At 49.1% G+C, this 27,240-nt stretch overlaps 1 protein-coding gene across 1 annotated transcript; it reads right to left on the bottom strand.

The window, feature by feature from the left end:
- Window positions 1-2,124: 2,124 nt before the first annotated feature.
- On the bottom strand, window positions 2,125-26,453 carry LOC142295041 (cystatin-like). Its single transcript, XM_075338110.1, has 3 exons — window positions 26,155-26,453; window positions 10,934-11,041; window positions 2,125-2,310 (listed from the first exon to the last, which is right to left on the bottom strand). The coding sequence occupies exons 1-3, from the start codon at window positions 26,374-26,376 to the stop codon at window positions 2,233-2,235; spliced, it is 408 nt and encodes a 135-aa protein (XP_075194225.1). The 5' UTR covers window positions 26,377-26,453; the 3' UTR covers window positions 2,125-2,232.
- Between the last annotated feature and the right edge of the window lie 787 nt (window positions 26,454-27,240).

Raw genomic sequence — 27,240 nt, 5'->3', positions numbered from 1 at the left:
CGGCGGTCTGGAGCAGTGTTCCGAAGGACAGTCAGCACCAGGGCAGGGGCCTCTCGGACCCCGGCAAGGCTTGGAGTCGCCATAATTTGCCGAATCCGTCAGTGAAGGGGACGTAGATCCCCCAACAACCAAGTCCCGATTGAAGGCAACAGCCCAGCCAGTGTAAGAGAGACACCGCCACCGCCAAGGCACCAGTTTCTTAGGGCCAGCGCCTGCGGGCAAAGAGTAGAGCTCCCCCGGTCCAGCTTGAAGCCGGGGAGCGGGTTACCGGTGGGGACCCATCGCAACCAAAAAGTACACAAAGGTGCAAGGAAGAGGGACATCACCGTCACCTACCGGGAGAGCAAATGCAGCCGTCCGTGGGACCGTCTATCCAGCCGTTTGGTTTACCGTAAGACTGTGTCCACGTCTCAGGCTGAGTGAGTACCACAGTGCCGCAAGGCACAGCGCTGCCCCCGCGTCCCTGCGCCCACCAGGCCCTGCACCTCCCAAACCATCACCGGGCCCCGGGATCACCAACCCCTACCCACGGAGGGGCAACACAACACCTGGCTGCTCCGCATCACCATCCCCGGGACCCCTGTACTGAAATCACCACAACCGTGGGTGGCGTCACGGACAATAAACATTTCCCACACCCAACAAACCCCTTTCACTCACGGGTGAGGAGTGCCGCTCGAGAAGCCCCCGGGATCCGGCCCACCGCTCGAGCCACCACTGAGCAGCAGCCGCCGGACCCGAGCAGAAGGGGTGAGCGTAGTGTGCTGACACCCTCCTCCCCGCCCGCGACAATTGCACCCCAGTCAGAGGTGTGATGTCCCATCCTGGGTAAGGAAAGGGGTACATGCCAGTTCACAGGTAAAACTGCACTACACCCATTGCTAGGCACACACTGGGACAAGGGATAGTGGCAGTAACGCTCCCATGCTGCATGCTGGGAGGGGTCATAAGACCCATCCCTGCTCCCATAGGTTGGTAGCTTAGCAACCGGGGGGTGGGGAGAGCCAGCCGAGTGTAGAGCAGAGAGGAAGGTCAGAGTTTCAGTTTACCTCAGAGAGTGAGAGAGTGAGGAGCCAGCATGTAGCTGTGAAAGAGAAAAGAGCTCTGTGAGTTCAGAGTGTCCGCAACAGAGAAAGAAAGCAACAGAGAAGGAGAGAAACAGAGAGTAGAAGAAGAGCTCTAGTTAGGCAGGAGCTAAAGAAAGAAGAAAGTGACGCTTCCTGGTGAAGACCCTGGGACTCGGAGGGTCCAGGTGACACCAAGCAGGGAACGAAGGGATTCCAGGGCCACAGATAGCTTCAGAGCTGGTGGCCAGTGAAGTCAGCTGAGAAAGGACACAATTAGAAGGGTGCACTGGCATCAACCCCCAGATCTACCCGGGATCGGCGGAGGTCCCTGACGGTGGTCCCAGCAGTCCAAAGGCTCCTGCAGGCCTTGACAAGAACTGTGAGTAAAGACCTTGAAATAGCACCCCTGGTGTTGCCTCAGTTATTTCTCTGCATAGACACGAATAAGCACCAACAGTGTCCCCGGGGCACCGCTCCACCTGTGGGGAGCAGTACCACCATTTCTGACATATCATCACCCCGGAGGCCGCACACAGCAGCGGCGGCTTAATAGCCGCATACCACAGGTGGCGTCACGAACACAAACCCCAAGTCATCAGCCATATTTAACTGACACCCACCAGGGCCACGGAGTCGGGCCCCGCCACCACTGATTACCCCCGGACTAGTCCGGCCCGGCACCGGGTGTCCCATAGCCCTGGGGTGGGCGAGTCAGACTTATTGAACCATAGCTTGAAACTGGTTATAGCTAAAGTTTGTGTAATTTTAGCCCGTTTTCACTCTCCATCTTACTACATTTTTTTTTTTTAAACTAAAACTGGGACTTGATCCAAAAGAGTGGGCAAAGCCAAAGCTTAGACAGAATTCTCTTCTCTTTAAAACTAATTTCTGATATTGGATTTTAAAAATAAATAAAATGAAGGCAGTCAGGACTTTCAGGAGCAAGAAGTTGTGTAATTTGAAGCTTCCCAGTTCCTAGACAACTACAAATTGCTAACACAATTTCTAGGCAATAATTCAATCAGGCAGTGATATTAAAATAGCACACAACAAAAAATAGATCATACAAGTTTAATAGAGAGAACACACTACAAGGGCTTTTGCGTCCAATATTATAGTTTTCTCTAAAAAAAAGGATAAGATAGACGGAGGACAGATCTTCACATTAGTTATTGCTGCAATAACCCTTTGTCAAATCCATGTGGTTTTTCCATGGAACAGTAACAACTTCAAATACGCACCTCTGTTTAAAAATAGAAAAAGGAGAAAAGGTTAAAAACATTGCATAGCAGTTTAACATTTTTAGCAGCTTAATATAGCATTGGAGAATAAAGGCCCCGTTACACACTACGATTTATCTGACGATCTCATTAGCGATGTGACACGCCCAGATCGTAGTTACGATTTGCCGAGATCGCACATACGTCGTTTATTAGCGGTCACACGTAACGGTCTCAAAAACGACGCAACATCGTTCAGCGATTATATTGTTTGACCAAGGCGGTCGTTATGATGTTGTTCGTCGTTGGCAGGGTGTCAAGCATATCAATATGTCTGCTGCAATCCAAACGACGAACAATATTTTGAATATGAACAACGTGTTAGCGATCGACGATTTACAACCTATTTGCGATCGTTCGGAGTCGCACGTACGTGTCACACACAACGACGTCGCTAACGATGCCGGATGTGCGTCACAGAAACTGTGACCCCGCCGACATATTGTCAGATAAATCGTAGCGTGTAACGCCGCCTTAAGGCAGTACAATGTGCTGCATGCCCAACAACCTGTACTAACCTGGGCCAGCAGATGACTGAAGCTGAAGACAGGGGTAACATCGGGACACAAGAACTTCAAATACTTTTTTGGAATAATTGTCAAATATACAGTACATATATTATATAAATCACAAACAGAACTAATTTTTATGATTTAGGCTATGCCATAAACCTGATTCATGCAAATCCTACAACATGCTGGGGACCCATTCTCAAGATACAGCAGATGTGGATTAGAATGGTGGTGCCAGCATGATGCTTATTAATAAAGGGATTAACATGGTGGTTCTTACATAATCAATGTCATCCTCATGTAATGTATGTGGTGAGGACCTCTCCCTGCTCAGGTTGCTGAAGCTGAGAGGAGACATCAGATTTAGCACGTGGACACTTTCCACAAAGTAGATAATTTTTTCTATTTTTGTACAATCCCCTTTAACAGTTGTATTTTAAAAAAAAAAAGCTAAAATAGCGACCTGGGTAGTTCCATACCAGTTCCATAGTGCTTTGTCTGGTATTCTCATTGTGTACATTTATGGCATATCCACAAGATTTATCAGAAGCATATGCTAGTTGCAAATACCACCCAAATGGGGCCATGACTAGAGATGAGCAAACTTATAGAGGTTCGGTTTACAGGTCGCAAGTGAACCGAACCTCTATGTGACCGAACCTTGCACGATGAGGTTTGGAAACACTGATTGGGCAGTATGAGTCTCCACCTACATACAGCCAACCATAAGCAGATCACTTTCGGGGGAGGATGGGTGGTCTTTTCCAAACATATTTTGTAGCACATTGCATCTGATCATGCTGTTGTTACCCCCAGTGTGAGCCATTCAAACACTGCAAATGGCTCACACAGGGCTGAGCACCGAGCGTACCCGAGCACAGCGGTGCTCGTGCATGTTAAGTTCACACGTAAAGCATTCGAACTCTGAACCCGAACCCTGTGTTTTTTAGTTGGCGTTCAGTTGAAAAATCAAACCTCTAGTTCGCTCATCTCTAGCCATGACATGTGTTTCTCTCAGCCATGGGAAGGTCAGAATAACCATTTATGTGTGTAGGAATTTATACCAACTCTCCCTGAAAAGCAGCAGTGTTTCATTCTCCAGACTGATGTGGATCCCATTGGTGAGATCCACTTGTACTTTCCATTATGTAATATCCTGTGGATATGGCATAATGTAAAAGATCGGAATACCCCTTTGAGGGCTCACTCACACCACGGTACAACACAGACAAGTGCTATCCAATGTTTTATCTGATAGCATTAAATTCAGTGTTATATAATGAGAAGGGCCAATCAGCATCTTTTTTTGTCATACCAATTGAGCATAAGGAAAAAAAAATGTGCATGCTGCAGTTGGCAACGAAGCTCAGCTTAGTCGCACTCATACAAGTCCATGGGTGCGTGTGAAACATTGGACTGCACTGATGACATCTGAGTGCAATGTGATATACGCAGAGACAGGCAATGGAGAAATGGAGAGATTAATATCATCATCTTCTCCTCACCTGTGATCCGATACTCGCATGTGAGAGAATATGAGTACAGTAAAATGACATCGGCTCACGCTCGCAGCAGAGTTTTAGCTGAGTGTCGTTAGCATATCACATCTGATTCTCTTGCATTAGATGCTATACGTTAGTGTGACCCTGGTCCAAGCATAAGTTCAGATGTAGTAAAGATAATGTTGTTTTGAGGTGCACATTTATTGTGCAAAACTCCATGTAACATGGAGGCAGTGAGGGACATTCAGCAGGTGCTCGAGACTGCAAGGTGTACACCTAAATTCTGGACTGTCCGCTATATCCGGGACCATTGGGACTAGAGATGAACAGATTGATTCACGAACTCCGGTCCAATCTCCTGGTTAGTGGTACCTGGCGACTGGAGGGGAGGCTGCAAATCTCTCACTTTCCCATGGCCCCATAATGACTTTTGATCAGCCAAGGTTGACGCAATGTTATCCATGTGTCCTGCTCATCTATAATTGGGACCTATGGATTTATTTTTTGTTCATTCATTGATGGTTGTAGCAGCCAGACCTTTTTCATTTTTATGTTAGCTTTGCTATATTACATGTTGCTTCTTTGTATATGTAGAAGGACAGCATCCAAGCATAGGTGAGGGAATTCTATGAAATAATTTTATTCTGCCATTAGTTCAATGTTTCAACCTCCTATAGGTCTTTTTAAAGCATGCAGAAATAGTGTCTTATAAAGGTTTAAATAGTCAAAATACAGAAATCAAGTCCAATCACAGCACAAAAAGTTAGGCATAATTGGCTTTCAGGAGAAATTTATAGAAAACGTAAAATGTTCACGCTATATTAATAATATTAATATCCTATGAAAGTAGGGCAATAAGTAGAAGCGTGGAATGGGGATTTCCTCATCTCGAAAAATTTATTGAAACAAAAGTTATCAACAGTGCTGGGTATACCCCCACAAAATTTCAATATCTCAATAACTTGTCATGTGACCTTGAGCATCAATTACAGCTGACAACGACATCTCATGCTGTTCATAAGTGGAGCTATTGTTGCACTCTTCAAGAGTGGGCCTCAGGTCATTGAGGTTCTGGGGTAAAGAGTTATAAGCCTCTACACGGTGACTCAGCTGATCCCATAGGTTGTCTAAATCTGAAGAAAGTGCAGGCCTCTCCGTTTAAGGTACCCAAGCCTCTAGCAGGCGTTTCCTAGTGATGCCACCTCGATGAGCTGGAGTCTTGTAGCTTGTGATGATTAAATCAGTCCTGTGTTGTTTATGCAGAGGCACAATGACTGGGTTAATGATGTTATTCAAGCAATAGGGGCTTGTCACAGTATTGACTAGACACACCTGTGCACGCTGTAACACCACGACCACCAAAGGCTCATCTGGTGACAAGAGTGGCAGTGTCATGCCTCAAGTTTGATCCAGTGACCTTTTGCTCCTTGGTCTGATTTTCTCCCTGTTCTGCCACAGCTTGGTCAGTTCCTGGCCAAGTGCTGAATTCTTCTTTTACCTTCCCATGTGCATCTTTTCCTATGGTGTGCAAATGTGACGCCCTGTCCTATCAGGTCGTCACAGGGTATTGTGCAATCTGCCCTTCTGCACAGTATCCACTCCTCCTTGGTTATGGGACCTGGTCCTTTGGTGTTGCTAACAGCTGAGCCAATCAAAATCCTAGGAACACTTTACACTAGACCCATCAGACACACCATTGGGGGGCCTGAATGGAATAGTGCCGCCCATATGGGGGGTTTGTAAGGGGAAAGTGGAGAAGTGACAGTTGAGCAGAAGGAGAGGAAGGAGGCTAAAGTGACTCTCTGAGAGGGAGAGGTCACCGGCCTGGAGCTCCTGTAGTTACTAGGTGGCAGACGTTGGTCTGGGCCTGGTAGGAGCTGGAACCCCGGTCACAGGGGATTGTGTCAAGGGGCACGGACTGCCAAGGAGGGCAGCCGGCAGCCTTGAGCGATCACCGGGCAGGGGCCAGGGCACGACGGGGTGCGTGGACCCTAGGCCGGAAAGTAGCTTCCCGCGTTCCGGTAATTTACCCGGCGGGGGTGAAGACTTCAAGATTCAATCCCAACCCGCTCCAAAATCAGGGTACTAGCGCACTGATGGGATAGGACTTTCCCAATACAGTCCAAAGAAATCCTGCGCGTGAACCCTGAGAGCAAGCTCACTCCGTTAGCCATGCGGGTAAGCGGGACCCAAAGAGTTTTATACCCGAGGGTCCAAATAGAGACAAAGGTGCCAAGGAAAGGGCCACAGGCTAACAGCAACACCAAGGGCACGGACCCAAGCGTGCTCCCTACAAGCTGCAGTGGTGCTCAGAATTCTGGTTTACAAGCTGTCGTTGTTGGTTTTCCTGGACTGAGTGAGTACACTGAAAACCCCTGTTCCTATCTACAACGGCACCCCAAGCACCATCCATCCAACAGGACCCGGGACATAAACCCCTTACCCACGGAGGGGTTAAACATCCGGCTGCTACACCATAGTCATCGGGCTCCCCAACAGCAGCGGTGGTCTTTCACATTACCACGCACCATGGGTGGCGTCACGAGCTTTCTACTCCCTTTGTACATACTTCCCCTCTTCTTTTAATCCGAGTGTCCACGCGGACCCCCCGGATCCGGAGACCCCTCGAGCCACCGCAGCTCCGGATCCAAGTGGCTCGGCCTCTGGCATGGTGGCGGTACACAATGATAACTTGTTTTCTATTGTTCATTGTATGTCCAATTATGTTCTGGGTGTTGCTACCTCTTGAAGCTCATCAAGAGAATGCCAAGAGTGTGCAAAGTAGTAATGAAAGCAAAAGGTGGCTACTTTGAAGAACCTAGAATATAAGACATATTTTCAGTTGTTTGACACTTTTTTAAGTATTTCATTCCACATGTTTTAATTCATAGTTTTGATGCCTTCAATTTGAATCTACAATTTTTAGAGTCATGAAAATGAAGAAAACTCTTTGAATGAGAAAGTGTGTCCAAACCTTTGGTCTGTACTGTATATATATATATATATATATATATATATATATATATATATATATATATATATATATATATATATATATATACATACACACAGTGCCTACAAGTAGTATTCAACCCCCTGCAGATTTAGCAGGTTTACACATTCGGAATTAACTTGGCATTGTGACATTTGGACTGTAGATCAGCCTGGAAGTGTGAAATGCACTGCAGCAAAAAATAATGTTATTTCTTTTTTTATTTTTTTTTTTAAATTATGAAAAGTTTATTCAGAGGGTCATTTATTATTCAACCCCTCAATCCACCAGAATTCTGTTTGGTTCCCCTAAAGTATTAAGAAGTATTTCAGGCACAAAGAACAATGAGCTTCACATGTTTGGATTAATTATCTCTTTTCCCAGCCTTTTCTGACTAATTAAGACCCTCCCCAAACTTGTGAACAGCACTCATACTTGGTCAACATGGGAAAAACAAAGGAGCATTCCCCAGGCCATCAGAGACAAGATCGTGGAGGGTCACAAGGCTGGCAAGGGGTACAAAACCCTTTCCAAGGAGTTGGGCCTACCTGTCTCCACTGTTGGGAGCATCATCCGGAAGTGGAAGGCTTATGGAACTACTGTTAGCCTTCCACGGCCTGGACAGCCTTTGAAAGTTTCCACCCGTGCCGAGGCCAGGCTTGTCCGAAGAGTCAAGGCTAACCCAAGGACAACAAGGAAGGAGCTCCGGGAAGATCTCATGGCAGTGGGGACATTGGTTTCAGTCAATACCATAAGTAACGTACTCCACTGCAATGGTCTCCGTTCCAGAAGAGCCCGTAAGGTACCTTTACTTTCAAAGCGTCATGTCAAGGCTCGTCTACAGTTTGCTCATGATCACTTGGAGGACTCTGAGACAGACTGGTTCAAGGTTCTCTGGTCTGATGAGACCAAGATCGAGATCTTTGGTGCCAACCACACACGTGACGTTTGGAGACTGGATGGCACTGCATATGACCCCAAGAATACCATCCCTACAGTCAAGCATGGTGGTGGCAGCATCATGCTGTGGGGCTGTTTCTCAGCCAAGGGGCCTGGCCATCTGGTCCGCATCCATGGGAAGATGGATAGCATGGCCTACCTGGAGATTTTGGCCAAGAACCTCCGCTCCTCCATCAAGGATCTTAAGATGGGTCATAATTTCATCTTCCAACAAGACAACGACCCAAAGCACACAGCCAAGAAAACCAAGGCCTGGTTCAAGAGGGAAAAAATCAAGGTGTTGCAGTGGCCTAGTCAGTCTCCTGACTTTAACCCAATTGAAAACTTGTGGAAGGAGCTCAAGATTAAAGTCCACATGAGACACCCAAAGAACCTAGATAACTTGGAGAAGATCTGCATGGAGGAGTGGGCCAAGATAACTCCAGAGACCTGTGCCGGCCTGATCAGGTCTTATAAAAGATGATTATTAGCTGTAATTGCAAACAAGGGTTATTCCACAAAATATTAAACCTAGGGGTTGAATAATAAATTTAACTGAGCAACATAACTTGTTGGTTTGTAAGATTTATGCATCTGTTAATAAATCCTGCTCTTGTTTGAAGTTTGCAGGTTAGCATCTGTATAACATCTTGTGTGCATATAGGACACAATTGTGTGTATGTATGTATGTATGTATGTATGTATGTATGTATGTATGTATGTATGTATGTATATATATATATATATATTTACTTAAGGTCTGTGGTGTGTTCAGCGCCTCTCTTGAGTTAATCACTATGTGACGCCCTGGCAAAACCAGGTAGTCACAGTTAGGCCCCCGCATTACACCGTTCCCTCACTAGGAAACATACAGCCAACCAGAATACCTAGTCACCCCCCCTTAGGGAAAGATAATCACACCAGTGGGCTTGACCAGGCAGTTGGGACATGCCCACCTAGGAGTCCAGACAGCCCGGGGCGGGAAAATAAGGCAGTTGAGTCTGAAGTTCAGTTTGGAGGGGAGTGTGGGCTGGAGCTAAGTGTAGCTTCAGCAGTGAAGTTCAGGTTAAACGGTACCAGGGTAGGAGCCCTGGTGCCACTGGCTAGGAGGCAGACAGTGGTCTCCGTCAGCAGGAAACGGGAAGACGGCTCGGTGGAACTGAGGTGGACCGGGACAGGGTTGTAGCCCGCCGGTACCGACACGGGGAACCGACCCGGAAACCAGAGCACAAAGGGGGGTACTCGGACCCTGAAGCCAGGACCAGAACAAAGTGGACTGGTTAATTAACCGATTGAGGCCAGGGCTAAAAGGTCTTGTCCTACCCAAAGTCCCTCATAGAAGACAACAGCCCACCGATTAGGGATAAGAAGTCACCACCAAGGCCCATAGATCCCATGGGCCAGCGCCTGCGGGCATGGCTCCTTAGGCCACATCCAGCCGGGAGCGGACTTCTACGTTTCATACAAGGAAGTCTTTTCTACTAAAAAGGTGCAGGACAAGAGACCACCAACCAGGTGCGGGATCCCGAACGCAGCCGGCCGCGGCGCCGACCACCACCATCTTGGTTTACCAGAGACTTGTGTGTTTTCCTAACTGTGAGTTCCCCAGCACCGTCTGCGGTTGTCATTCCCCCTGCACCAGAGCCATCGGGTCCCGGGGCCACCATCCCTGCCCACGGAGGGGTTAACAACTTGCTGCACAACATCTCCCCCGTGTGCCCCATAACAGCAGCGGTGGTGTCCCACCTCACCACACACCGTGGGTGGCGTCACGAACTTACTACGGCCTAGCCCGTACATCTACGTCCCCCCATTTATTCGGCGTGTCCGCGAGACCCCCGGGTCCGGAGACCCTCGAGCCACGACCCCTGAAGGCCCGGATCCGAGCAGCGCCGGTTGCTGGCACGGAGGAGGCACAACTACCCCTACAGATGTTATATATGGTGGTTCTTGTGGCTTTTCTTGCACTTTTTTAGTTTTTTGCTAATTCAAACTAAGACTTAAGAAAAATGCAGTCTTGTGAAATCATGGCTAAGAGTCTGCAAATGTAATAAAACCTATAGGGATTGCCCACTACTTGGACAACCCTTTTCATTTGCTATATTCTCCATGTAAAATAAAAACAGCCTGTACCAACTTCTGGTGCTCAATCTCCGAGAAGAAGCGAAACCTGCTGTTGCTCTCTGACTCCCTCCATATGCAGGAAACAAAATTAAAGTGGTACAGACAGGACAGGACCGACTCATTTTGTGAGGTAAAACTTTTCAATGCCTGAAATGTTTTACGTCACAGAAAGAATCAACTATCATCCTGTGCTATCCTTTCTGTGTATTCTTTCGCTTCCTCCCCTAACCAGGAGCTGTGGTGTGATCAGAAATTTACAGCCATTACACAATATGTAGCAGGAGAACATTTCTAAATTTGTGGATTTTATTTTCATTTCAAGATTTATTGATTAAAATGAACTGTGTTCTTGAGACAAACCCTTTAACTATGTTTGCTAATCAACAACTTTTTTTAGTTTTCATTCTTTTTTTGTTTTTGTTTTTGTTTTTTCATTTCTTCAATTTAATGTATAAATCTTTATTAAAAAAAAAAAAACCCAAAACATAAAAAGCCATGTTTTTCAGAAAGATTTTACCTGTTTTCTGCTTTTCTGATTTTGGCATTCTTCTGTAGTAAATTCATTTTGAGAGCACGGATTGATAAGTGCTTCAACTTTCATGGAGTATTTCATACCAGCAACTACCTAATGTAAAGTAATTATAAATGAAATGGATATTATTACATTAAACCAATGACACATGTCACACATTTTTTACGTTAGACTCAGTGTTTTGCTGCATTTCTCTTCACTACTCATATAGTGTTAGTTGTTGTTCATGGATGTAACCATGGATAAACCACATCCAAAAATAAGCTATCGAGGTAAGATTCAGAAGAGACCACCTGAGACAAACCTCTAAAACATAAGTCTTTATTGATATTAAATATTAAAATGAGACACCATGTGTCTGACAAACATAAAGGACAAAAGACAATGTGCTCGTGAAGGGCCAGATAGAGGTAGGTAGAAAAAAAGCGTGCAGGAATATACTGATAATGGATAGCTAGATGAATTCTAGGCAGGGCCAGATTAAGGTTGGTGGCGGCCCCTGGGCAGAAAATCTGGTGGGGGCCCCATAACGTTAACATTTTTAGCCATAACAGTAGAGCACGAACCGTAGCATTTAGATATAAATCCAATGAACATTTATCTTATCCTGTTCTGCCACATTCAGATTTACAGTACTACAATACAGATACAGTCCAGGATAAATCACAGCAGACACATATACACAGAAAGTAGAGTTAGGGCTGCTTTACACATTTCGATCTCGTATGCGATCGCACACGCCCCCATCGTATGTGCGGAACAGGCAATTTGTTGCCCGTGTCGCACAAACGATTAACCCCCGTCACACGTACTTGCCTTCCAAATGACCTCGCTGTGGGCGGCGAACATCCACTTCCTGAAGTGAAAGGGACGTCACACAGCGGCCGGCCAATAGAAGCGGAGGGGCAGAGATGAGCGGGACGTAAACATCCCGCCCACCTCCTTCCTTCCGCATTGCCGGCGGGACGCAGGTAAGCTGTGTTCATCATTCCCGGGGTGTCACATGGAGCGATGTGTGCTGCCTCAAGAACGATGAACAAAGAGACGTTCAATTTTTAGAAAATGAACGACGTGTATGCAATCAACGTTTTAACGCACAATCAGGGTCGCACGTAGCTGTCACACACTACAATATCACTAACGATGCCGGATGTGCGTCACTTACGACGTGACCCCGCCGAGACATCGTTAGATATATTGTAGCGTGTAAAGCCCGCTTTTGTCACATATTTTTTATTGATCCCAATGTTAAGGCAGCCCGGGCCGGCTCCAGGTTTTTGTGGCTTCCGGGTGAAAGAGTCTCAGTGGACCCCATCCACACACAGACACGCACACACACATACAGGCATGCGTATATACATATTTGAAGACAAATTCAGAAAAATACATATAAACAGACAAATGTATGCACAGTCATATACACTGACATACATGCAGACACAGACGCATTAGGGCTCGTGCGCACGTTGCGTAATTACATGCATTTACACTGCGTATAGCACTACAGTGTAAATGCATGCGTCCTGCGTCCCCAGCACAATCTATGTAGATTGTGCATGAGACGTGCACCCATTGCTTTTATGAACGCAGTGATTTGGGTGCTAAAATGTTGACCCAAATCCGTGCGTTCATAAAATGAGCATGTCAATTATTCCGTGCGCTATGGATGCAGCTCCCGCTCTGTCTATGGTGGGGGCAGCAGCCAGAGCGCATGAAATCGGATTTTCTGTACAGAATAACTACATCCATTATGCAGTGTTTCTGCAGCGATTTGACGCGCACATGTGCTGTCAAATCGCTGCAGAATATTCAGCAGTTACGTGTGCATGAGCCTTTACAGGTATTAATATGGGGAAATCGCCAGCAGCCTCACTCACCTCTCCCGCTTGTTTCCGTCCAGCTCCTTCAGGACATGTGGCTGTTTCACGATGGCTGTCACTAACACACATGACTGCACACTGGCAGCACTGCTGTATATACATCACAGGAGGGGCTGGGGGCTACGATATATACATTACAGGAGGGGCAGGGGGCATAGACGTTACTGGAGTGGCAAACAGCTCTGGTGGTGTACTCATCACTGCGATGGGTGACATAGCGCTCTGGGGAACCCATATAGTTCGGGGGGGGGGGGGGGGGGGCGCACAGACTGCTCTAATTCATATATACACACACAGTACTGCTTCTTACACACACATCTCTGACACACACACACACACACACACACTACAATGCACCCCCCATCACCCCCCCCACACACACACACACACACACACACACAATACAATGCACCCCCCATTACCCCTACACACACACGCACACACAATACAATGCACCCCCCATTACCCCTACACACACACGCACACACAATACAATGCACCCCCCGTTACCCCTACACACACACACACAATACAATGCACCCCCCATTACCCCTACACACACACGCACACACAATACAATGCACCCCCCATTACCCCTACACACACACACACAATACACCCCCCATTACCACTACACGCACACACACACACACAATACAATGCACCCCCCATTACCCCTACACAGACACACATAATACAATGCACCCCCCATTACCCCCCCACACACACACACAATACAATGCACCCCCCATTACCCCTACACACACACAATACAATGCACCCCCCATTACCCCTACACACACACACACACACACACACAATACAATGCACCCCCCATTACCCCTACACACACACACACACACACACAATACAATGCACTCCCCATTACCCCTACACACACACACACACACAATACAATGCACCCCCCATTACCCCTCCCCACACACACACACACACAATACACCCCCCATTACCCCTCCCCACACACACACACACAATACACCCCCCATTACCCCTCCCCACACACACACACAATACACCCCCCATTACCCCTCCCCACACACACACACATAATACAATGCACCCCCCATTACCCCTCCCCCCACACACAATACAATGCACCCCCATTACCCCTCCCCCCACACACAATACAATGCACCCCCCATTACCCCTCTCCTCACACACAATACAATGCACCCCCCATTACCCCTCTCCCCACACACAATACAATGCACCCCCCATTACCCCTACACACACACGCACACACAATACAATGCACCCCCCCATTACCTCTCCCCACACACAATACAATGCACCCCCCATTACCCCTCCCCACACACAATACAATGCACCCCCCATTACCCCTCCCCACACACAATACAATGCACCCCCCATTACCCCTCCACACACACACACACACACACACAATACACCCCCCATTACCCCTCCCCCTACACACACACACACAATAGACCCCCCATTACCCCTCCCCCTACACACACACACACACAATACAATGCACCCTCCATTACCCCTCCCCCACACACAATACAGCCCTCATCACCCCCTACACACACAAATTACACTGCTCCATCACTACACACTCCTGCCTCCCCCCCCCTCTCTCGGAATACAGTGCTCCTCCTCTGCCTGTCACAGAGCTGTGTTCCTTCACAAATGTTCCCCGTTGTGTCCTCAGCCCCTCCTCACTCATCCCCATTAATTACACCTGTCTCTTCAGCTCCTTCATGGAACGCTCGCTTCCTCATGTCCCCAGTGTGGCGCCGGCAGCACTGTGATGACGTCAGCAAGGTGCTGATCTCATCACGTTGCTGCACGTCGGGGGCGGGGCCCAGTCCCGGCGCGCTGTTCAAATGTATTTACGTCTGAAAGATGCAAATACATTTGAATAGGAACGGAAACAGGAAGCTGCGGTCATCGGCTCTGCTGCGCTCCTCTGCAGTGTACATGCCGGCAGCAGAGCCGGCACACAGCAGAGCCGGCACACAGCAGAGCCGGCACACAGCAGAGCCGGCACACAGCAGAGCCGGCACAGCTCGCTGCCTCCTGCTAGTGTGCCTGGCATGTAAGGAGCGCAGCGGGGACAGCAGACAGCGGCCCACCACACCGTGCCCCTGCTTCTAGGTACGGCCGCAGCACATAGCAGGGAGCATTAGCACACCTCTGACCCCGGAAGTTCAAGCGGCCGCTGGTACTTCCGAGATCAATCAGCGTCCTGTGCCCGCAGTTTGTTTTTGCGTCTCTTAAAGACGCAGATGCAAATAAATAGCGGTGCCCCTTCCCCCCCCCCCCCCCGAAAACACAGCTGATTTATTAGACTGTCTTTACGGAGGGGGAGAGGGTGTGAAAAAAAAATGCTGACAGGTGCCTAGTGCTAAGTATGGTGGGGGCCCCCTTAGAAGCTCTTTTGGTGGGGGCCCCTGGGCTCCAGCCCCGCCTGCCCCGCCTATAATCCGGCCCTGATTCTAGGCAATCTAGGAGGGACTAGTTAGATCCTTCACTTATCCTTCCTACCTGCGGAGAGTGTTATAATGTACAGAACACCCCCCGCTCCGGGTGGCTATCCCTGGCTGTCCCTGCTCTTCCCTGGCCTATGCCCACCACCAACCAGGTGAATTGTGTGCAAAACAGAAACAAACAGAAACAATTAGATTTGTTGGTTCCTGAGCTGGACTGAATCCTATGTTCCAGTCATATACTGTATCAGCAGCAGTTAGGATCAAGCCCCTGGGTCCACCAAGCAGGCCGCTACCCTGGGCTTCTCCCGACGCATTTCCCCCCCTCCTAACTAAGTGGTCGGGGGTTCATCAGGGGTAAATTGCCAACAACACCTGAAAGAATGAGAAAGACAAATGGTGTAATTCAATATAGAAATTACTTTGATATCAATCTCCAAAAAAGGCCTTTACATGTATAAGACTTACTTGGAAAAACTCCCAAGATAGTGATGTAGCAGCAGCAGAATATGCTTGCCTAATATGTCTTACTGAGGTCTCCAAAAAGCATATGTGGCTTCCTAAAACAGATAACGGCAAAAGGTCTACATGAGTTATTTATCCCCACTACTTGTTCGTCCCTCCTAAAGTAAACCAAAACAAAAGGTGGGCCAAGTCCATACACACTGAGCCTCTACCTTATTTCCTCAAAGAATGATGTCTCAGCATAAATAGTGCTATTTATGATACATAGATGCAGTGTATTACACCTGAAAGAAAAGAGGGGGAGGGTCATGACAGAATAACTCTCAATACGTCTGTCTCCTCCCAATTTCCAGAGCATAAAGGCTTATAATGTCTAGAGATCGCATACCTCATTAGATCATATAGGTAACCAAGTTCCCCAGGAACTCTCAATAAATCAAAACAGCCTCTTAGCTCCTGTAAATAAATAGGAAGGGGAGACAAATCAGCAGCACAAATAGAGACAGTGTCTAAGTCTAGACACTATATGCTGCACATCCATGAGTGCATATTAACATGCGTGGTAGAAATATACCTATATTTGTGTTGGTAAGCCTTTTATTAATACAAGATACACAGCTTTGAATCGGGGGTTAGTCGGCCCTCTCCTGTATTATACAAGTTGCTGTTCTGTGATCCAGGTAGCAGTCCTGTGAAACAACACATATTGCATCACCTATGTGTGGGGCGAACACATGTGACCTTACATCACCATTTAACCCCTAAATACCTGCAATGTACTGATTCCTACATGGAAACGCTGGGTCTCTGCTTTAAAGTGTACAGGGCCGTGTGTGCACCTGTGAAAAGAGTATATACATAGAGCTAGCACAGGATTTCTACTGGGGATAAATAACTTATGTAGACCTTTTGCCGTTATCTGTTTTAGGAAGCCACATATGCTTTTTGGAGACCTCGGTAAGACATATTAGGCAAGCATATTCTGCTGCTGCTATGTGAAGCCCCGCAGGTGGTGTGTCGGTGTCGGTGCGTTACCTTCAGGGACTCCACGTTGCTGGATCTCCGTCACTGGTAGGAAATCTTCGGTTTTGATCGTGACGCCACTCTCAGTATTGCGGCCAGTAGGGACCGCCACTGCAGGTTGAGGGTCGCCTGGGGCTGATGGTGTGTGCAGTTAGATGTAGTAGCCTCCTGAGAGTGAGGCAAGCCCCAGGGCCCGATGTAGGTTTGTAGTACCACAAGTCGCAGAATGACCACACAGGCAGGATGTCTTTCAGGGTTTTTACTCACATTTGATGGCAGGGTGAGTAACCCGGGCGTAGCTGAGATGAACCAGGTAGGAACCAGGTATCCTTCAGGCTGACTTTATGAGGGTGACTACTGACTCGCCTTCCTTAGCCCTTGGTGGTTTGGGGTAACCCCGACTTTGAGTCCCTATGGGGGTCACCCAGGGAAGATGCTCCAAGCCTCTCTCCCCTTCTTGTTTGCCGTGTGCTTGTTCCCCGGACCAGGCCACTCCAGCCTCTTGCCTCCTATGACCTATGGGCCCTCACTGCGGTTACGTGGCTGCGGCTTTTGTAGTGTTGTGGTGTGGGCTTTAAGAGCCCCACACCGGCAGGTTTAGCAGGGAAAGGTGAATCTATCCTCGCTTCGGGATCTGCCGCCCGGTTGGGCCTGGTGCTCTCTAGCAGTCTCCTTACTTCCCACTCCGTTGCACTCGCTAGCTGAAGCTGGCTTTCAGGCAGCACTCCTAGTTGACCGTTCTCCCCCGTCTGTAGCCACTGCGCTGGCGCTGTTAGACAGCAACAGCCCCACAGGTCTGCTCCTCACTGAGCCCTATGGAGTTCTGCTCTAACTGACTCACTGCTCCTCCTCTCCTGTTCTTGCCTACGCCACCTAGCAACCAGACTCTCCACCACACCCCTTGAGAGGAGATGGAGGCTCTACCCCCTCCACTATTCCAGTGAAGGTGAAGGCTTGCCCCCTCCTGGGATCCCCAGGGGTCCTCTCATGGGTACATGTGTGAGACCTGATCACTATGCGCCTGTGTTCCACACCCCTGTCAGCCTTCTGGATTACCTGTATTGTACTGTCCCCAGCATGGGTGCAGTACTCAGTGGTGCCTGACCAGGTCAGGGGCGCCACATTCCCCCTTAGTTATCACCAGCACGTCCTCGGGCTGCAAGACAACATTTTAAAATGCATAAAACATTAAAACATGTAAAACATTTTTAAAACCACCAGGTATCAGACATCACCACCCTCCACCCACAAGTCCGTTAACCCACCCAAAACCCTCTCAGGAGGCAGGTCACCGGTCCTGTTGGTAACCAGGTCTGGGCCATCCGTTTCCCCAGACCTTTCCTCCAATCTTCCTCTCCCGTTGGCCGCGACTTCAGCCACTTCTGGCAGGATGTAGAGGCGGCTTTCATGGGCTGGTGGTTTCAGGGTATACCTGGCCTGGTGGATCCGCGCCGTCAGCCTCTTCTGGCAGGATGCAGAGGCGGCCTCCACAGTTGGTGCTGGCCAGGTACCCTCTTTGTGGTGGTGAGCCAAGGCCCCATAAACAGGCGTGCTCTCTGGTCGCAGGTGAGCCAAGGCCCTTTTCTACGGACGGGCCCCCCTGGTTGCAGACGAGCCAAGCCCCTAAACAGGCTGGCCCTGGTGGTGGTGCCACTGGTGTAACTATTTACACTGCGAGAGTTTGTGGCTATAGCAAGTTCATAGCCTTAAGGTTTATGGTTTTCTCACAATAGTTTTTGTGGGCACATGCTTAAACGTTGCAAAACAAAACTTTTCAAACTTTAACTGGTCAAAACTTCTTACTTTCCTTTACTTTACTTTTCTCTACTCCTCTTTTTCACTAGGGCGTGGGCATGTAGGGCACCGACACCTGTGACTTTCTTGCTCTCCGTCGTCGTCCGTGGTTGTTTCATCTGTAGGATCTTTGTCTGTGGTTGTTTCATCTGTAGGATCTTTATCTTTCCTTTCTTGGTCTTCGTCTGTTTCTTTTTCTGCATCTGTTTCTTTATCTCTGTCTTGTCTTTCTTGTCTTTCTTGTCTTTCTTGTCTTTCTTGTCTTTCTTGTCTTTCTTGTCTTTCTTGTCTTGGACATGGTGCTACGTCTAAGGCATAGTAGCCCCTTTCTCCTTGATGTAAGGTGAACTGTACTAAGTCCCCAACTTTCAGATTTCTGCCTGAATGTCCTCTGGGCAGGTGGGCTTGAACATCTCTCCGATTTACGAATATGCCCTCTTTTATTCCTTTCACGACAATGAAGCCGTATCCGCTTTTCAGGTTGAAGTCCTCTACTATCCCTCTGTAAAGGGGTCCTCTAGCCTGGGCTTCGGACCTTCTTAGGCACCTCTTCTCCTGCAGGTCTCTGGCTGTGACCTCTCTCTGCTCTGGAGACTGTGGTGTTGGAGGACGTTTTGATCTGCTGCGCCGTGTCTTGCGGGCTGGGTTCTGTGAGGTGCAGCTTACAAGCTCCCAGGTGAGGCTTTGGGGCAGATCTTCATCTGCTGACGGTGTCAAGTCTTCCTCCTCCCAGCGGGAATAGGGCAGCATCTCCGGCTCCAGGTAGGGGTCTGCTGCGGTTGGCGTCGGAGTCAGCTCCTCAGCTTCCTGGCCTCCTCTCCCCCTTAGTTCTTCGCTGCACTCCTTTGGTGGCAGTGCTGGGGATGGGCTCTCTTCAGCTGGTCTGGGCGGTGGACTCTCTGGCGCGGCTGCAGGGGTTGCTGGAATTCTCTTGGGGGTATGCGGAGGGAGCATGTACCGGTCCACCAACCATTGTGGAAACTTGGCCTCCATGTCAGCCTTCAGCCGCCAGTATTCGGGGTCCTCCCCCAGCGTGGGCTTTCCGGCAGGGACCTCTTCTGACTGGGGAGCGGTGTCTGCTCTGGCCTTGCAGGCCGGGGAAAATGATGAGGTAGTCTTCTCTTCTTGGCGGGCCGCGCCCTGTATGGCGGCGGCCTGGTCTTGGCGGGCCGCGCCTGGCATGGCGGCGGCCTGGTCTTGGCGGGCCGCGCCTGGCATGGCGGCGGCCTGGTCTTGGCGGGCCGCGCCCGGCATGGCGGCGGCCTGGTCTTGGCGGGCCGCGCCTGGCATGGCGGCGGCCTGGATCAGTGTCGCTGTTGCAGGGGGCTCTGTGCAGGCTGGGCTGGACGTCGCTGCAGCGATCGGAGCTTGGCGGGCCGCACCTGGCGGGGCTGCGGCCTGGTTCAGCATCTCACTTGCGGCGCGGACGAGCGTCGCTGCTGCGGTGGGGTCTTGGCGGACCGGGTTCAGCAGGGTGGCAGCCTGGGTCAGCGTCACACCTGCAGCACGGATGAGCACTGCCGTGGTGGTCGGAGCCCTGCGGGACAGGCGGGGCATCGCTGCGGCGGCCTGGATTTGGCGGGCCGCTTCTAGCGTGGCTGCGGCCTCACTCAGCGTCGCCGCATCGGGCGCCTCCTCTGGGACCGCGGTCGCAGCAGCTAGGGTCGGGGCTCTTGTTCTAGCCGGGGCAACACCGGACTCACCCATCGGGGTCTGAATCGTCGTCGCCGCTCGATCCGGCAGGCTCCGCGCGGCTCCCTCCTCATAGGTCCGCACCGCCGCAGCCATTTCCAGGAGCTCCGTGCGTTCTTCTCTAAGCTGTCGCACAATCCCGGCCTCCAGCCGGTCGCAGAAGATGGCAAGCTCCCGACACCACCAGGCAGCAGTGCCTGGTTCTGGGTATCCGCGTCTGGATTCCATTTCTGCTCTCCGCAGCAGCAGGTTTGTGGCTTCCCTTCTCTCTCGCCGTTTCTCGACGCTTCCGCTCTCACAGCCGGCAAGGTCAGAACTCTGCAGGGGATCTCTGGGTAGCCACACCTCTTCGTGGGCGGTAACTTCTTCCAGCGCGGGCTGCTGTTGTTTTTCAGCGCGCTTTTCATGGTGGCAATATGGCGGCGCTTCCAATTTTTCAAGCGGACCGCCCAGGCACATGGTCACCTGTCTGAACAGGTCTAGTCCTTATCCTGTTCGTGACGCCAGATGTGAAGCCCCGCAGGTGGTGTGTCGGTGTCGGTGCGTTACCTTCAGGGACTCCACGTTGCTGGATCTCCGTCACTGGTAGGAAATCTTCGGTTTTGATCGTGACGCCACTCTCAGTATTGCGGCCAGTAGGGACCGCCACTGCAGGTTGAGGGTCGCCTGGGGCTGATGGTGTGTGCAGTTAGATGTAGTAGCCTCCTGAGAGTGAGGCAAGCCCCAGGGCCCGATGTAGGTTTGTAGTACCACAAGTCGCAGAATGACCACACAGGCAGGATGTCTTTCAGGGTTTTTACTCACATTTGATGGCAGGGTGAGTAACCCGGGCGTAGCTGAGATGAACCAGGTAGGAACCAGGTATCCTTCAGGCTGACTTTATGAGGGTGACTACTGACTCGCCTTCCTTAGCCCTTGGTGGTTTGGGGTAACCCCGACTTTGAGTCCCTATGGGGGTCACCCAGGGAAGATGCTCCAAGCCTCTCTCCCCTTCTTGTTTGCCGTGTGCTTGTTCCCCGGACCAGGCCACTCCAGCCTCTTGCCTCCTATGACCTATGGGCCCTCACTGCGGTTACGTGGCTGCGGCTTTTGTAGTGTTGTGGTGTGGGCTTTAAGAGCCCCACACCAGCAGGTTTAGCAGGGAAAGGTGAATCTATCCTCGCTTCGGGATCTGCCGCCCGGTTGGGCCTGGTGCTCTCTAGCAGTCTCCTTACTTCCCACTCCGTTGCACTCGCTAGCTGAAGCTGGCTTTCAGGCAGCACTCCTAGTTGACCGTTCTCCCCCGTCTGTAGCCACTGCGCGAGCGCTGTTAGACAGCAACAGCCCCACAGGTCTGCTCCTCACTGAGCCCTATGGAGTTCTGCTCTAACTGACTCACTGTTCCTCCTCTCCTGTTCTTGCCTACGCCACCTAGCAACCAGACTCTCCACCACACCCCTTGAGAGGAGATGGAGGCTCTACCCCCTCCACTATTCCAGTGAAGGTGAAGGCTTGCCCCCTCCTGGGATCCCCAGGGGTCCTCTCATGGGTACATGTGTGAGACCTGATCACTATGCGCCTGTGTTCCACACCCCTGTCAGCCTTCTGGATTACCTGTATTGTACTGTCCCCAGCATGGGTGCAGTACTCAGTGGTGCCTGACCAGGTCAGGGGCGCCACAGCTACATCACTATCTTGGGAGTTTTTCCAAGTAAGTCTTATACATGTAAAGGCCTTTTTTGGAGATTGATATCAAAGTAATTTCTATATTGAATTACACCATTTGTCTTTCTCATTCTTTCAGGTGTTGTTGGCAATTTACCCCTGATGAACCCCCGACCACTTAGTTAGGAGGGGGGGAAACGCGTCGGGGGAAGCCCAGGGTACCGGCCTGCTTGGTGGACCCAGGGGCTTGATCCTAACTGCTGCTGATACAGTATATGACTGGAACATAGGATTCAGTCCAGCTCAGGAACCAACAAATCTAATTGTTTCTGTTTGTTTCTGTTTTGCACACAATTCACCTGGTTGGTGGTGGGCATAGGCCAGGGAAGAGCAGGGACAGCCAGGGATAGCCACCCGGAGCGGGGGGTGTTCTGTACATTATAACACTCTCCGCAGGTAGGAAGGATAAGTGAAGGATCTAACTAGTCCCTCCTAGATTGCCTAGAATTCATCTAGCTATCCATTATCAGTATATTCCTGCACGCTTTTTTTCTACCTACCTCTATCTGGCCCTTCACGAGCACATTGTCTTTTGTCCTTTATGTTTGTCAGACACATGGTGTCTCATTTTAATATTTAATATCAATAAAGACTTATGTTTTAGAGGTTTGTCTCAAGTGGTCTCTTATGTAACCATGGATACCTAATCTGCAATATCCTGCACATGAGGTAAGCGATATAGATAATAAGAATAATACTATATTTCAAATTGAGAGTATTTGCTTATATTATGGGAATACCCCTGTAAGTAAAAACTATATACTTACCTGTCTCCGGCGCTGATGTCTCTGCCTGTGCTGTTGCTTCCAGGTCCCCCTCATTAAACTCATGGATATTCACTGCACTCACCATGGACCTGGAAGCTAAAGCAGCGCAGGACACAGGTAAGTATACCAGCTCTCACTAGTGGACACAGACAGAAGAGGGCCCATGTGCAAGGACAATATATGGTCCTTTGCAGTCCAATAACTCACCATAAATGCACAATTCCATCTGCTTTGGAGGTGGAAATTGGTTGTCTTTAACTTTGCTGTAATTATTGTCTCTTATAATAGTTACTTATGTTTGTTTGTATATAAACCTCTGAATTGTAAAGCGCTGCAGAATATTTTTGCGCTATTGAAATATAGAAATAAAGATTATTAGAATTGCTTTATTTTCAATTGGGCAAAATTTGAACTTTTAGGTTTTTTTTTCTTTTTTCATATTTTTTACAACTTTTTTCTTACATTTTTTCATTGATTTACTTGTCTCCTTAGGGGATTTTATTTCTGCATTATCCGATCGCTTCTGCTGTTCAGAATGATGCTTCAGCATCACTATGATCAGCAGAAATGCTGATCTCCAATGAATGCCAGCGCTCTGCCGACATTCACAGGATACACATCATGACAGCGACAGGGGTCATCATCTGACCTCACACTGTTATGGCAACCCATCAGCGTCCGTGCTCGCATCAGGAGGCCACCGATGGCAGCGGAGAACAGCTTGATCCCTGCCAGAGATCGTTAGGAGTTCACAGTCCTGGAGGTGGGAAAACAGGCAGATAGAGTTTGGAGGAGAAAGTGGAAGGAAGTGAAGTAGCATTCAAGCAGTCTGAAGTTAGTCCGGGTGTGTGGCCCGGACAGAGCAGCAAGGTTGGCAGACGGTGGTGACCGTCTGCAGGAGTGGCCTATCAGAGTTTACCGCAAAGACCGTGGATGGGCGGTGGCCCGGCGGTACCGGACCGGTACACAAAGAGAAGTCAGCACCATCTGGCAGGGGCTTACGGACCCCGGCAAGGCTAGAAGTCGCCGTGAATTTGCCGAATTCGTTAGCGAAGGGAACCTCCTGGGTTTCCCAGCAGCCAAGTCCCAACAGAAGGCAACAGTCCAACCAGGAGAGGGAGACACCGCCACCGCCAAGGCAACCGTTTCCCAGGGCCAGCGCCTGCGGGCAAAAGGGGCTCCTCCGACCCATATCCAAGCCGGGAAGCGGGTTACCGGTTGGAACCCATCGGAACTAGACACTACATAGGTGCAGGGAAAGGCAATCACCATCAACCTGCCGGGAGAAACAACCGCAGCCGTCTGTGGGACCCGTTCATCCAGCCGTGTGTTTTACCGAGAACTGTGTCCTCATCATTGGCTGAGTGAGTACCACCGTGCCGTGCGGCACAGCGCTGCCCCCGCGACCCTGCACCTCACCAGGCCCCGCAACCTGCCATCCATCATCCCTACCTACCCCCTCACCGGGCCCCGGAACAACCAACCCCCTACCCACGGAGGGGAGAACTAACAACAAAACGGCTCCCTGTCATCGCTCCCGGGATCCCCGTCCAGAGCAGCGGTGGTGTCACAACCTCACCACAACCGTGGGTGGCGTCACGGAGAATATCCAAATCCCCACAATCAACCCCCCTTTTCACTCACGGGCGAGGAACGCCATTCGAGTCCCCGGGATCCGGCCCACCGCTCGAGCCACCACCGAGCAGCAGCACTAGCAGCCGGACCCGAGCAGTGGGAGAGCGCAGCGTCACCTCCTCCGCCCGCGACAGAACCAGGTTGCGGACCATCTTCCTTGACAGGTCCCAGGCACCTAGCCTCAATCCCCTGCGACCGGGGGTCCGATTCCTCTAGGCCCAGACCACCGTCTGCAACCTAGTCTGCTTCCCCTGGGAGCCACTACTCCCAGCTTCCTCAGAGCTCCTCTCAGCTCGAGGGCCACTACTTCACTCTCTCTACTCGACTGGTCTAACACCTTCCACCTTCCTTCCTGACCCCTAGGTGGGCGGCCCTATTCCGCTTAAGCCGACCACTGGTGTGCCTGACTGGGTGTGGTGCAGGGTGTATCTAGGATTTGATTTGCTGTTGGAGGCAGTACTCCAAGATGGGGACCCAGAACCATGAGGGTTTTGAATACTGCATGGGGAGGGCAGCTTGTGCAGTACCCTGTGACTACCTGAGTAGTCCAGGGGCGTCACAAAAGGACAAACACAGCCAAGGATGTATATATACATCCTTGGGGTGAAGAGGTTAAGAATCCTCTGTGAAAAGATGTCATTAAAATACATCATAGAAAAATCTTAAACTGCAGTCATATTTAATATTTGCTTTAACATGGCGCAAGAAAAAGGCCTTAAATCAGGATTTTTATCTAGTCACAGGAAAGAATATAAAAGAGATATAAGTGTACATGCCTTGAAGCGATCCATTGTGAAGAAATGGCCGCACAACTCATTTGTGAAACATACAGATTCTGCTGTGAACTTCATTTTTCTATAATGAATTATATATTATATTTATACTTTTACAGATATATATATATATAGATAGATATATATACAGTTATATACTGTATTTTATAGTAATTTGTGGAGAATTTTGACCATTTGAAGTCGTTTCGTCTACTGCTATTATTCTGGGTCATTTAGATGAAGAATAAAAAAAATGGGGTCAACTTTATTTCCAGAAACAGTGTCTCTAAAATCCATGAGCTGTGTCGGGTATTACACCAATAGTATTATATACTACAAGTATGAGGGGGAAAAAAAATAAGCACTTGTACATTCCTGGACCGTCCCTAAAAATAAGGAACTTTTTTTAATGTTCATGAAAAAAAATGGAACTGTCTGTGATCTCCAGTGGCCCCGACTCCCAGTCTGGGTAATGTGTGGGTCAGGCTCAGTTCTCATGCCAGTAATCACCAGTTAGAGGATCCAGCAGCAATTTGTTAGCAAACAAGTTGTGAAGATACAACTTTGTCAGTTTCTTAAAAAAATTATTCCAACTGAAGCATTTTGTTTAACATTGGAGTCTATAGAAAACAGATCCGTTAACTGATTGCTACTTTGCCATCCGTTTTTCTTTCATTTATAAAGAATCTGTTTTTTGCTTACTGGATTAGTTTCAAATGGAAAACAAATAGCAATTAGTTAACGGATCTATTGTGCATAGACTCCCATGTTAAAAAAAACGGATCCTGTAAAAATAAGTTTTTCAAAAAAGACAAAAAAGATGTGTTTGCAGAACTTTTTTGCCATCGGATTTGAACATAGTCCCACCCAGCATTGTTCATAAAGGGTCTCCCTGCTCAAGCTGTATCACATTGACCTATGAGGACACTGATATAGCTAGGAAACCCTTTCTGAGCATTATACGAGTAATCACTATAATGTATATGCGCTTCTTACCTGCCTCCTTAGTCGGATTATTCTGGTGATTTTGGTGATGTATCCGTCATTGCTGACCTCGTTGTATTCTTCCCTGGCGAACTTTAATGCCTCTTGTGCCTTTTCATCATTTTCATCAACGTCTCTCCAACCTCCTAGAAGGTTCATTCTCTTGTTTTGTGCAAAGCATTGTGTACATAGGGCCAGTGTGACCACAACACAAATCTGCCAGAACACGGCCATCTCTGTTGTTTTCCTTTAAGACGTCTGTGCTCTTGGTGCTTGCAGCTTCTAGCTTTCTTCCAGAGTGCGCAGAAGAGCAGGACCTTTTTTATTTAAGCTGAGGAATCCCAGTGTTTGCCAAGCCTCTCTGAGTCACATTTTTGGCATCCAGCTAGTGATTAAACAGAAATTTCAAGGAAAACATTTCTAAATTGCATGGGGCGCTTCTACTTTCATCTCCCTCATCATATTGTTGTACTTTTGGCTCAGTAGGATGTAAAGAAAATATGTGCAAAATATACAAATAAGGAATGTTCTAGTCTTACGATAATTAGGACAGGAAGTTTATGTTTTCGTGCATGTTCTTGTTCTTAATATAGGTTGGGATTTCCAAAATAAAAAATAAGTGTTTTTGTCTTAGTAAAGAGATATCCTGCTAAGAAACAGACCATATGATAATGTTATATGTAGCGCTCCTGAGACCCTCAGGGCACTACAGGGAACTGCATTCTCTTGGGGATGCAGGACCTACCCCCTGGGACCTGGAGTACCAGTGCCTTTTCCATCAAAACACAATCTAAATCCTAGTTCTCCTCTCCACATTGGGCATAGAGGGTTAACCACGTAAGAGGATGGTCACCATGGGAACTAGTCCCTGGGTATAGCCAGCCTGGTGGGAGGGGTCAGTGGGTCAGAGAGTAGTCGAGAGTGGAGTAGCACACAGGAGAGGTGTGCGGACGTGCCTGAGCTGGGTCCGTGCAACGGTGACCCCGGGGGCACAGTAGAGTAGAGAGGTCGCCAGGATGGGTACCGAGATATCGCTGGGACCTGAGCACGCATGGGGCACAGGGCCCTAGGTCAAGCGCAAGTTTTAGACTGTTTGGC

The sequence above is a fragment of the Anomaloglossus baeobatrachus genome, chromosome 3 (assembly GCF_048569485.1).
Source record: "Anomaloglossus baeobatrachus isolate aAnoBae1 chromosome 3, aAnoBae1.hap1, whole genome shotgun sequence".
Taxonomy (NCBI): domain Eukaryota; kingdom Metazoa; phylum Chordata; class Amphibia; order Anura; family Aromobatidae; genus Anomaloglossus; species Anomaloglossus baeobatrachus.
Note: the sequence above shows the minus strand (reverse complement) of the source record. Positions and strands in the feature narration are given on the sequence as shown.